At 37.8% G+C, this 13,070-nt stretch overlaps 1 protein-coding gene across 5 annotated transcripts in view; it reads left to right on the top strand.

Moving 5' to 3' along the window:
* clcn2b (chloride channel, voltage-sensitive 2b) overlaps positions 1–13,070 on the top strand; it is a 204,581-nt gene that overhangs the window by 145,447 nt on the left and 46,064 nt on the right. For all 5 annotated transcript variants that reach the window (XM_017436968.3, XM_017436967.3, XM_017436971.3 and 2 more), the window contains 2 exons: positions 2,365–2,578; positions 11,629–11,762. In XM_017436968.3, the coding sequence (XP_017292457.1) occupies positions 2,365–2,578; positions 11,629–11,762 (348 nt within the window). The remainder of the gene's footprint in view (positions 1–2,364; positions 2,579–11,628; positions 11,763–13,070) is intronic.

Here is a 13,070-nt window from a genome sequence, read left to right as displayed (position 1 = left end):
AACAAAGAGACATTATAACCACTTCCTTGTTGCCGTGTGGATCAAGACCTGTACCCAAGACTCACCTAGCTCTCCTTCTCTTGCAGACCACTCCGGACACCGCCCACTGTATATAGTCTCACCCTGTAAATAAATTCACTTACCTTTACTTCCGTCTCCGTGTTTTGGTCTTGGTTTCGCTCTTCTGGACAGTACCTCCCGAGTTATGACACAAACAAACAGTTGCTGTACAAAAACTATAAGGCAGATTGAAAAATTCTTGGACCGTGAGTGAAAGGAGAGATTGGTTTTCATTACTTGAAAATTTCACATTTCTACAGTGCTTTATGTCAGAGACATGACGAGTTAAAAAACATCCCTCACACAACAATCTGAAAAACACAAAAACATTGTGGAAATGTGGAATCAAGTCGTTCTCTTACTTCTGGGACTACTTGAGAAGAAAGTAAAAGACCTACAGCAATAGCAGAAACAGTGCCTTAAGGAAGACAAAAATGCCCATGTTTTGATATATAATTTGTGTATGTGTCCTAAAAGATGTGGGCGTAGGAAGAGTTTGTTCTGGTCACAATGCTCTACAGTCCAGTTCATGTGACCACTCTCTCAGTTGAGAGTTCCACTCATTGTTTTACTACATTGGGTTTTAATGGCGTTGTTCTTTGCGAATTACGTTGCCATGGTAACTTGAAGCGTTACCATGGAATACGTTTGTGTGGGTACGTTGTTCTGTTCGGGCCACATTAAAACTATAGAGACACTTTTACAGCTGGATAACGCTGTAGTACAGCGCATCCTATGCATTCCTATTACTCCCACATCAGAATCAACAGCTGTGGAACTCGCAGACCTTTCTTCTATTCTTTACAATAATAATCTCAAACACATAGAGTAAGTGTTGACCTTTTAATACTCTCAAATCTTCTGAAGCTTAAAAATACATATATTTGAATATTATTATTATTCTTTGGTACTGCAGCCTAAACTCCTGAGAATTTTGAAAAGTTACTTGCTTGTACATACACAAGTTACAGCCAGGGGTGGAATTTGGCACCCACCACTGGCCAAATCAATCCATCAATCAAATTTTATTTGTATAGCACATTTCAGCAGCAAGGCATTTCAAGGTGCTTTACATAATTAAAAAACAAAATAAAAACAGCATGTGACAATGAATAAACAGTAAGAAAGAGAAAGACATCAAAAACCCGCACTCTAACCCTAATTTAGCCATAAGCAACTCTAAACAGGTGGGTTTTAAGTTGAGATTTAAAGGCACCCAGTGTTTCAGCTGTTTTACAGTTTTCTGGAAGTTTGTTCCAAATTTGTGGTGCATAGAAACTGAAAGCTGCTTCTCCTCGTTTGGTTCTGGTTCTGGGGATGCAGAGCAGTCCAGAAGCAGAAGATCTGAGGGGTCTAGACGGTTGGTACAGCGATAACAGATCTTTAATGTATTGCGGTGCTACACCGTTCAGTGATTTATAAACTAACAACAGTATTTTAAAGTCTATTCTTTGAGCTACAGGGAGCCAGTGTAGGGACTTTAAAACTGGTGTTATGTGCTCTATCTTGCGGGTATCAAATGCGGGTAAATGTTTGAAGTGGCGTGTAAATTTGAACGACGCACCAGCCACCGTGGCAGGTTTGGAATTTGAACAGAAAAACAGTGACTGGCTCGTTTTTGATGACAGCAGCCAGTCAATGTTTTGTTCCAGCTGTCAGAAGTAAAAACACTGTCAGAATCTGATTCTGAATCAGATGACGATTAGGGATATAGAAGCCACAAAGTAATGAAAAGACTTTGTGAAGGTCAGGGTTGTGTAGCTTGTTCAAGTTTGTTAGGAACGTATTGCACTGCACAACTTTTAAGGTATCCTGTTAAGGTGTTCATGATGCGCCATGTTTAATCAGTCTGTAAATGGTTTTCCTGACAGAGTTAAGAATAATCATCTATTTACACACACTGAAAGACTCAGCTTATACTCTTTAATAGTTGCAAAAGTCAATGGTTGTGCAGTCTCAACAAACCCCAAAATGTTAGATTTTCAAGTGTTTTAACCTTTTCCTAAACTATCAATTTATGGGACTACATTTTTAAAGTGAAAAACTGACATAACTACCATCCCCTATTCTAGTTATGTAGAAGTCATGGGTCATTCAGGTCAATTATACCTAAGGACATCTTGGTCTTATAAAAGACCATTTCACACTTTCTTGCAGTAAAAATACTTTATTGGTCTTTAAAGACACAAACTGATTTTGATTTATGATGCCCCTGAATCAGCTGTGAAGACTCGGGAAAAACGCTGATCTGAACTTCATGCCTGTTCCCTGCACTCACCCCACTGTCCTCTTCCCCACCCATAGGTGCAGCAGCCTTGTCAGGAGCGGTGACCCACACTGTTTCCACTGCAGTCATTGTGTTTGAGCTGACTGGCCAGATCTCTCACATCCTGCCTGTAATGATAGCCGTGATCCTGGCCAACGCGGTGGCTCAGTCTTTGCAACCCTCACTGTACGACTCCATCATCAGGATCAAGAAGCTCCCCTACCTCCCAGAGCTGGGCTGGGGTCACCACGAGTACGTACAGCAGAAATGCCAGCATACGTCCATCGGCACACACATCACTTACATGCACAAGAAAAATCTGTCCATTTCTGCCCAAATGCAGGGTTATAAATGTAAGAAGATAAGTACGGGTTTCACTTGTTTCAAACTGCACATTACGACCTATGACACACCACCTTTCATGCAAGAGTTTTAGACTAAGATCATCATATGAAATGAGGAAGTTGTCTGCTTTAGTCAAACCTTGAAAATAACATTATGTGCAGTCTCATACATATAACACAAGCTGTCACACTAACAGGATGTGTTGTGAATGATTCTTGGGTACTACCACATAACATTTAGCTCATATATGTGAAATTGGCTAATATCAGTTAGCTGTGGCAGACATCTTACATTGGATGGACTCAAAATGTTCATCAGCTTCAGATGTATTTCTGAAAGTTTCATTAAAATCTGTCTAGTGGGTCATGCAGGACCCTAAGCAGTTTAAATGGTCCAATCAAAGTATCTGAACTAAAGAAAAAGTCATGTGACAGGATGCTTTTTGATTTCTCCCTGTTCTATGAAGTAAAAATTTTCTAGTCCACTATTTATTTTTTGTTGTAGCAAATGTAACACGCTGTAGGCACCTGCTGCCACATGGTATTTATGGTATTTAAAAGATAACCTTGATCTATGTTTAGCTCATCTCTGCTTAGGTCTTATGTATTTATGTTGAGCAATCAGTTAGTAGAGTTACTATCTTACTTTGCATGTTGTTGGGTAGGATTTTAAAACACAGGAGCATCAATCAAATCTTTAATTCGTCATTATAGGACCTTAGCTGATTATACATTCAAAAACATGATATGTGCATGTGTTGCAGCTATTGAGTTTGTATTGTTATATGAAAAATTAAGACCACGCATTCTTTGAATAAACGCACACTGCCCAGTTTTTTTTTAAAAATATTTTTATTTTTTATTTTTTTTAATAATCTATGCTACCTCTCCTGGTTTTATTTTGAAATCATAGTTTTCACTCCTATACTTTACCTTGGCTTGGGATCAACAAAACTCAAAGTTAATTTAAACAGAGAAAATTGTACATTTCTATTCTCTTTGCACCATCTGGATGTGGTGGACTGAGCTGCCTGTGAGTGCTGTGGAAAGGAGGGGCCCACTGCAGCACCTGCTACTTGTTGGAAACAATGATATTTACTTTCAAGTCAGGCTTCAAAAACACCAGAAAAAGTAGCTATTCACTTTTTTGAAAAATAATCCCTAGAGGGGTCAGAAAACTTCCTAAATATAGCAACAAAGTCTCTAAATTGATAACGATGCTTGTACCTGAACCCGCCCTGTTCTGCTTTTATTGGCTAAAACTTTAGCTCTAGTTCATTTTATTTGTTGAAAGAACTGTCACTTTATTCCCTGTATAACTGTTAGATTGGTTGACTTTAACAGGACCACAACAAGATGGCCACAGGTAGTAAAATTTAGTCAAAACAAAAATGTTTAGCTAACCCAAAAATAGCAGTAAATTTGACAAATATGGAGGTAAAATTTAATATGGTTGTAGTTCAGAGTCATCCTCAACACATATTCCAAGCACTTTAAAATCTTGCAATATTGCATGATACCCGTGATGTCAGTTACAAGGTTTGACCAAAATGGCTATAAATCTGTCTTTTCTTAACATGAAATGATCTTAGTTTAACATACTGTCATAAAAGACTGTGGGCAGTATGTGTACAAAATAAACTTCTCTGAATCTGAGGTATTGCCCTTGGGTAAACAACTTTACTGGCCTTTTAAGTGGTCTCCTGCAGGATTTAAATATCTTGGTATGTTTGTCACACCTGTTTTTGATCAGATGTTCAGAACAAAATTTGTTCCATTATTTGACTAAATTAAGCTGGACCTTGAGTGTTGGAATTGTCTTCCCATATCCTGGTTAGGCAGAATCTCACTTCTTAAAATGAACTTTCTTTCTCACTTGCTTTTTTTACCTAGTCAGAATGATTCCTATTCTGTTTACTCAAAAATGGATCCAAAAATGAAAGAGCTGGTTTAGTTCCTTTATCTGGAGAAAAAAAAAAGGCTGTTCATAAAAATGTCAACACAACAGCTTCCAAGAGACATGGGAGGCTTCAATTTTACAGATCCCAAAAAATATCAATTGAGTTCTCTTCTATTATATGCCTGAGAGTGGATATCTGTGTGGCTGGATATAGAAGCCTCGGTATGTGACTTTTTTAAAAAAAAATGAAAACGATAAATGCTGTAACAATCCAATTAATGGTAATATGGTCAAGACATTGAGAGCAGCTCGACACATTGAGGGGCTACTGTCACACCAAACTTTAGCTAAATACCTGTAAAACTGACTGAGTTATAAACATTCTTGTGATTACTAAAGTCCGTTGGCTGTGGGAGCCATCTTGAATTGGGTTGGCTCCAAACATCCATCACCAGCTGTCCATCCAGTGATTATTTTTAACAAGTTTCATTAAAATCAATCAAGTGGTTGAGAGATTTATTTGCAACAGAGTAGAAAAATGGACACGCACACAGACACACAAAACATCGTACCTTTTAGACTTTCCATGGTGAGGGATAATGAGAAACAGCCTGCAAAGATGCTGCACCTCAGAATAAATAGTTGGTTTCCCATTATTATATTATGATGGTTTCATGCTCTGAACATTGAGTTAAAAAACAGTTGATTTGTGTTGAATAATTAAAAATTCCAAAGATGATTAAAAGAATAAACAATCAAGGGCTAAGGGTTGGTGGGGTGTCAAGCTAAAATGCACTCAATGACAAACACAGCTGTATATATCACTCAGTATCTTGTAGAATTCATTATTTATGCATACTCCCACAGAGGGAAACCAACATTTCCAGCCCCACTCCAAACTGCTGCATCCACTGCAGTGGAGGTGGTCCCTGGAGGTACTATAAAACATATCTGCTCCGCACTGCGCACAGTAGCAGCAAACTTAAAGTCCTGCTTTCAGAAGTTTGGAATAGAATCTAATTTACATTTGCAAAACAAATCAGCTTGTGTTTTTTTTTTTTTTTGTTAATATGAGGCTCATCAGCTTCATTTTCTCATAACTGATCAATTAATAAATCTGACCTTTAGCACCTGGTCTCCTGGACTCCTTTTAGGCTGCTGAACAGAAATACCTTCTGGGACTGTAATTGGTACTAATTTCATAATGTTGTACAGTGGTACCTCAATGCACCAATGTACGTATTCTGTGTTGATGTGAAAAAGCTAGTTCCAGATAAAGGATCTTATTAGTTCAGTTTTTATTCACTGCAATGGAATGAAAAGACCCTCTTTATGTTTTCCATCTCTAAAGTTGTCTTTCTGTTCATTAATCAGGGCTGCTTAATGCTTTCAAAGTTCACATTGAACTGGAGCTGTGTACACATTGTTTTATGACTTATGATTGCTATGGAGCTAAATTGGGGCCAAATGTTTAGTTAATTTTAAAAAAAAAATTCAATTGAAAAACTAAAACTTGAAATTGAAAGTTTGAGTTTTAGTCCAAAGCTTGAAAAATTCAATCATGTATTCAAACTAAAAATAAGTGTGCCAGTTTATTTTTCAGTTTAAATAAAATATTGGTTCAAATCTTTTTTTCCACTTTTAGATCTATTTTTTACTTTCAGATCAGTTTTTTTCAGTTTCAGACTTTTGGCCCCGATTTTGCGTAGGGGGCGTGGTTTCAGCTGAGAGGGGCGTGGACTCATGACTGACAGTTTAACAAAGAAGGAAGGAGACTCGTGTCAGTCATGTGGACCATAACTGGACCGTGGCTGCAGCCGTACAGAGCTTCAGGATGCAGGAACAGGCATCATCCTCTGTGGACCAAGAGATGGACAGCTTTTAGATTCAATGTTATTGTTCAAGTTCATTTTTAGTCATTTAAGGAGTTAATATATTATGAGTACTGTCCCTGAGAGATGCTGTGTTATGATGTTCATGAGGCTCTGTGCGGCTGCAGCCACGGTCCAGTTATGGTCCATGGCTACATAACCTGACCCGGCTGGAAGGTTTAGCTCTGCTCAGCTCGTCGCCCGGACCCCAGTTGTAGACAATATCCAAAACAGCTCATATATTTCACATTCCTTACCCGGCTTCTGGCTCCAGCGGGTTGCCTTGGTGGCGAGTGAATCCAACGGTGCGTTCAGGGCCATACGCGTAAGTGGGAGAGGTCCATTCTTAAAGTGTTGCTGCTGAAATGCACAAACTGGCACAGTTTATCACTCACATAATTTTAATGGTGCCACGTATCATTCAAAACCTAAGGCAAACCTAATCACTGGCATTAGTTGCCAATGCCAATCACATGCATATAGTGGATAGAAACGTTGAACGTTTCTTGAAGGCAACGTGACTGACACGAGTCTCCTTCCTTCTTTATTAGACTGTCAGTCATGAGTCCATACCCCTCTCAGCTGAAGCCACGCCCCCTATGCAAAATTAGGGCCAAAAGTAGATTCAAAAGTGGAAAAAAAGATTTGAAGCTACAGTCTTAACAAGTCTGAAAAAGTCGAGGATGGGGAAATATGTGTTTCCAGACAGTTCCTTTGTACCTTTCACATTGTTTTAAAGATAAAACCCCAAATTCATCCCAGTTGTAACAGCTTTGATTTTATCTATTCTATGTAGGAACGACTTTGTTAACTAAGATAAAAAGATGTTCTATCAGAGCAGAGAACTTATTATAATATATACTGAATGAAAGTAGTCAGTCAAAAGTTGGCCCAGCCCTTAAATATACTTTGATTTTTATTTTACTCCAAACGTCAAGAATTTTACAGGATAACAAAGTTTTATTCAAGATTTGAAAACATTGAAAAAGGTGGCATTTTTCCCCTAAAAAATTAATTTTATGATTTTACTCAGATTGTTTTAATATTGTATTGGGAGCAAGCAGGGGAAAAAAAGCCTTGGTAGCTGTTCAAACATTATATAAAATTTCAAGAACATTTGTACTTGGACCTGAAAAATGTTTCAAAAATCAATTAAAAAAATGTATTTGGGGAATGTATGAATTTTTAAAACAGAAAGCTGTGTGGAGAAAATAAAGAATTTCAGAACTTATGTATGTTTGCATAGACACTGAATACAAATAAGAATATGTTCATTTGCGTTTAAACAGGTGAAATGATTTTAATATAATGACAGCATTCCTAATGTTAAAAGCTGCCGAGGCCTGAAGATGAGGGAGGAGCTGTGTTCAGGCATGAGTGTGTGAGTGTGTGAACAGTCAGCACACACTAATAGAGACAAAAACAAAAGTTGCTCTCTCTCTCCCTTCATCTTTCTCCTGCCTCTCTTCATCCTCTCATTCACACAACTGTCCGTCAGTAGCCATATGTGTGTGTGGTGTGTGTTACATCATTCCAGTACTGAGAGGTGGTGTGGGGGACTGTGGGTGAAGGATGAGGCACCGTTCGGTAGCAAGGCCCATCCAAGCTGAATGTTGGTCCTGTTTTTTTTAACTCAAACTGGAAATTATCTATCTCATACTCATGTAACCATCTACCCACACACACACATTCACACACACCTTTGTAGGAACACTTATGTAACCCCTGCATTGCACTAACACATAGTGTATTGGCATGTAATTTTGGTTATTCACCCACATAGAAATGGAGAGAATTTTTGTATCTACAGTATATATATATATATATATAACATTTGCAGTTATGAGCATGTGGATTCTACTGTAAACATGTTCCTTTTCAGTAATCACATCCTGTAGAACATAAACTTTTTCCAATATCTTCATGCCGTTTTTATTAGAACTGATCCATCTCAAGCAATGGAGAGGAATTTGTATCAAAATGTGAAAAAAATTACCATCACCACTGTTCTCTTGCCACTTCCCCTTCTTACTTTCTTGTGAGTTGCCTTAACATTTGTGCAGACCATGTGTGCCTCATCTGTGCAGGTTTCTCAGACAATTTCAGAAAAATCTGAGATCTCAGTTTAATCTACCATCTATGCGATGTGCAAAGAAGCAGGTGGTTCTACAGAGGCCTGACCTCCCGAGTTGTGCGTCTTGAGAGGTCAGAATCTGAAATGAATCTTTTTCCTGTTGTAACAAGAACGGAGGGCTCAATTAGAAAAAACACCATTACATTTTGTCCACCTTTGATACCTCGGGGGAAATTATCCCTGGCAGGTGATGAAGCCAGTACAGAGACATGAATTCACATCCTCTCAGATCTAACAGCAGATCAAACAAGCTGCTGCCAGTCTAACAAAGAAATCAAAAGGAAATTATTCACCTGCCACAAAAGTGGCGCGATAATGTTTTTGCACCTGTGTTTGTCTGTCTCTTACCAAAATATCCCATGAACCACTGGACAAATTTTAATGACTCCTGCAAAAAGTAATTATTGAACATACATCTACAACCGATTAACTTTTAGAGCCAACCCAATTCAAAATGGCTGTCACAGCAAACACAAATATGGCTAGAACTTAGTAACTACAACTATAAATCAGTTCTACAAATATTGAGCTAAAGTTTTAAGTGGTAGTAACAAAGTCTGACAGCACATACTCTAAGTGTCACATCTTGTAATATTCCATGACATCGTGCATAATGTTGTTCAAAAGTTTGAGCAGAACAGATTCAACTTATTTCTCAACATAAGATGATCTTGGTTTAAAACTCTAAGTATTTCTTCAAGGAATTTATTTTAATGTTCTTTGAGCTTGAATTTTTTTCTCCCTTTTACTTTCTGTCACAAATATTTAGTTGGTCAATTTTATGGACAGCATGCTGTTGATGAAGTAATCAAACAGCTCTTCTACAATGCCTTTCATCCATCTATCACTTATCCATGGTTGGGTCATGGGGGCATCAGGGCCAGCAGACCAGCCCAGTGCATGCTAAAGGCTATGGTTTGAAGACTCAAACAGGACTCATCATCTGCAAAAAGCAGAGATGAGATTCCACAGCTGGAACTGGAGAGAAGGGACAGCCCACACTGAGAACGAGCTTGCCTTTGGGCCGAGGAGGCAGACACGTCTTGCTTTGGTTTTACAGGAACCAAATAAACTCTTCAAAGCCTTTTTGTTAAAAAACTACACCATCACCCACACAATCAGCTTTTTCTCTGTGGATTAGACTAGTCACCGACTGACTAAGATATGAACAGTTGCTGTGCAAACTTTATCATCAAAAGCTAATTTTCCGTTTAATAAGACAGCTAAGCATACCAGATTATAACTAAACTTGCTATTCCTAGCATTAGCTTGTGACAAGGACAAAATAAAAACTCCCAAAATACCGAAACACCTAGTCTTTGTCCTCGCACGGAGTCAGAGAGTCAAAAACAGCCAAGAGTCCATCTTAAAGCCTAAACACATTTATTCACTTTCAGCGCTGAAAGGGAGACGCTGAGCACTCAGCCTACGTCTGAAGCTAACTTCCTGTCCTCCAGTATATATGTCTATGAAGTGGTATTTTTCCACTCCAGTACTTTTCCAGCTGCTTCCTGGATTTCATGACGTTGTCTCATCACGTGCTCTCTGCAAGCTATCATTCATCCTGTACATTTCTCTTCTAGGCTCTGAACTCCGGTAAATAGAAACTTCATGGTCTTACATTTTATATAACTTCACACTTGTTTTCCCAAAAATATTATAATTATTTTACTGTTGTTGAGAATTTAAAGCATTAAGAGATAACTTCATCTTTCAAACTGCATTAATAGTTATAACACAAATAAATTTAAACTATACATGTAGAAGCTATTTAGCAAGCCTAATACTTTAAATCGGAAGAGGGTATTTTTGACTGATAATTTAGCTGTTTTTTTTTTTGTTGTTGTTTTATAAGCCATTTCATTGCAGTCTATTTATTATTATTATTATTATTGGTAGCAGTAGTAACCACTTTTTCACTCCTTATAGCTTGGAATCTATGTAACATTGATGAATACCCAGTAGATCCAGTGAAAATGATCTACTGATAGATCTACTGGGTGATCAGACTGCACCTAATCATTTTGCTTCTTTGCCAAGGAATTCAATCATCATTTCCTGTTGTTTTAATTCATAGGTATAATGCTTCATTTCTCAGATTTTACTTTCTTAAAATTCTCATCAAAATTGACCCTTCAATTTCTTTCTCGATTGAGTGTGCACCTTAACTTTTACTTGATGCACTTTTTTGCTGTAATTTGGCTTTTTACAGGGTCTGATGTGCAGATGGATATAAATGGTTTCTTCTAACATAGCAAAAACATACAGTCAGGAAATGATGGTTTTAAGAATATTTATTATACCTTTTTTAGATTATACCTTGATTGCAGAACTTTGGCTGGGTAAGATAAACATTCTCAAGTGGTTTGAGAAAGAAAACCTTACTAATACAATTACAGTTTTCATTTTCCTAAGAGGTGTCAATTACCTTTGTGCATTATATGTATGAAGTTGGGAAGGATGGTCATCAATTGACTTTTTGTGTTTTAAGTGTATTGAGTTGTCACCATAAAAAAGAAAGTAGTGCCTTGGCCGGAGTCTGTGTCCTGGCATGACTGCGGGGCCTTGGCAGCGGAAACCATTGAACGACTGCTGTCGTGTTTGCAGGTTTTGGCAAGATCCAGCAGGAAGAGAAATCTGAGTGTTTCTAGCTGGTGTACTGGGCCGTGCACTTCTGCTGAGCCAAAAGCTGCTCATGCAGTGTCACTTCCTTCCACATAAAATACACTAATATCTAGAAATGTGTTAGCACAGTGTAACTTTTTATTCGGTTGGTCATCTGAAAGGATGTGACAGTGGAATGTGAATGGGGTATCTTATAGATAGATTGATCTGGGAAATATTTTGACTCATGCATTATTCAAGCTTTTGTGAACAGGTCTTGAGAAAAAAATAGCTTCCAAAGCTATATAGTTAATCACAGATCATTCCTGGTTCTGATATTTTGGAGTGATGTATGTTTTTATTTCTGTTGACCTAGTTTCTTTACTTATTCATCATCTTCATAAACTATTTGATCTAATTGTCATCTTTTATCAATATGCTCATTTCAGGAAGTATAACATTCGTGTGGAAGACATTATGGTGCGAGATGTAAGGTACATCACTCTGAACTGCTGTTACCGAGATCTGCACAACGTTCTAACATCAGGCCACCTCAAGACTCTGGCTCTGGTGGAAACAGCTGGTGAGATACAGACACACACACACATACATGAAGCACAGAACAAATTAAACAATGACCAGTAAAGACTGTACTATGCATACAAAGACAGCCATATTTGAAACTGAATATTTCTGCATATTCGCTACTCAAAAAGGCTTTAATTCCAACATGACTAAATCACTCTCAACAAGAGGTCTTTACAGTACTGGACGGATACATAAATATATATACATAAATGCTGATACAAAAAAATGAAAGCACCCATTGGAGGCTATTTTTATTGGCAATCATTATACCAACAGTACTATAGAAGTGGAGTACCTACTGCCCAAGAAGGCGTTATTGTCCTCCTCTTATTTCTTCCCTTCATGTATTCCTCTAACAGTGCCTGTAAGCCCATCGTGTAGCATTATGAGTGGGGTCATAAACCCAGTTTTCCTGCATGAGTCATAGGAGCTTGTTATTTGAATTGTGCATCAGATTTTCTTTCAAAAGCTGTTCTCAGTTTAGTGCTAGGGCTGTAATTTGACACCTCCTCTGCTCTCCTCTGATAGAAAACATCCGAGTCTTTAGCCTCGAAGGTCCAGCTCTAACAGAAGGAAATATATAAACCTTCAGTTGATCATCTGTCGTTTTTCAAAGTTCTCAGCTAATAATGTTTGAATCACATTGTTGGTGTAATATTTTTCCAACTGTGGTATCTTTGGTATTTTCTATAGATATAACCAAAAAATGAGAACAAAATGCTTTTGCTGATAGGCTGCTAATAAGTTACCTGAAGTGGTTTAAGGTTTGTTCTTTGCTAAGTTGTCTATTTTGTGTTGATGCAACACTGGTTTACACAACACATGTTTAAATTTAGGAGCCTTTTCTGTCAAGGGTTAGAGTTAAATGACTTAAAAAACCCATTCCTCTAAAAGTGGTTAAGTACTGGACTGAAAATGGTTTGGAAATGAGTGGAAAAGCAACTGAAATCCAAAGAAAAACTTTGAAGATATATAGATCAAGACCACTTTAAATATCACAAGAAAAAAAAGTTTAAGAAAATGAGGGATGACTTGAGACTTTCGCACACACTTGATAATCCTAACAGCATGGTATCATTTTCAAAATATGATGAATTTATATGATGCACTCAGTTTAGTGGTTAAATAATTATTTTAAGTTGTCGTGCTTCATCAGTAATAAATCTGTTTGTTGTCTAATCATGTGACCAGGTAGTCACACAGATCATCACTTCATCACAGTATTGAGCCACAAAGCCGGCTTACTGTTTCGTCCCTGTACGACCTCGCTCTGCTGCACAAAGGTTCCTCAGGGTGGCTTCAA

The sequence above is a fragment of the Kryptolebias marmoratus genome, linkage group LG2 (assembly GCF_001649575.2).
Source record: "Kryptolebias marmoratus isolate JLee-2015 linkage group LG2, ASM164957v2, whole genome shotgun sequence".
Classification (NCBI taxonomy): Eukaryota; Metazoa; Chordata; class Actinopteri; order Cyprinodontiformes; family Rivulidae; genus Kryptolebias; species Kryptolebias marmoratus.
The sequence above is the reverse complement of the archived record's forward strand: the minus strand, read 5'-3'. Positions and strand labels throughout refer to the sequence as shown.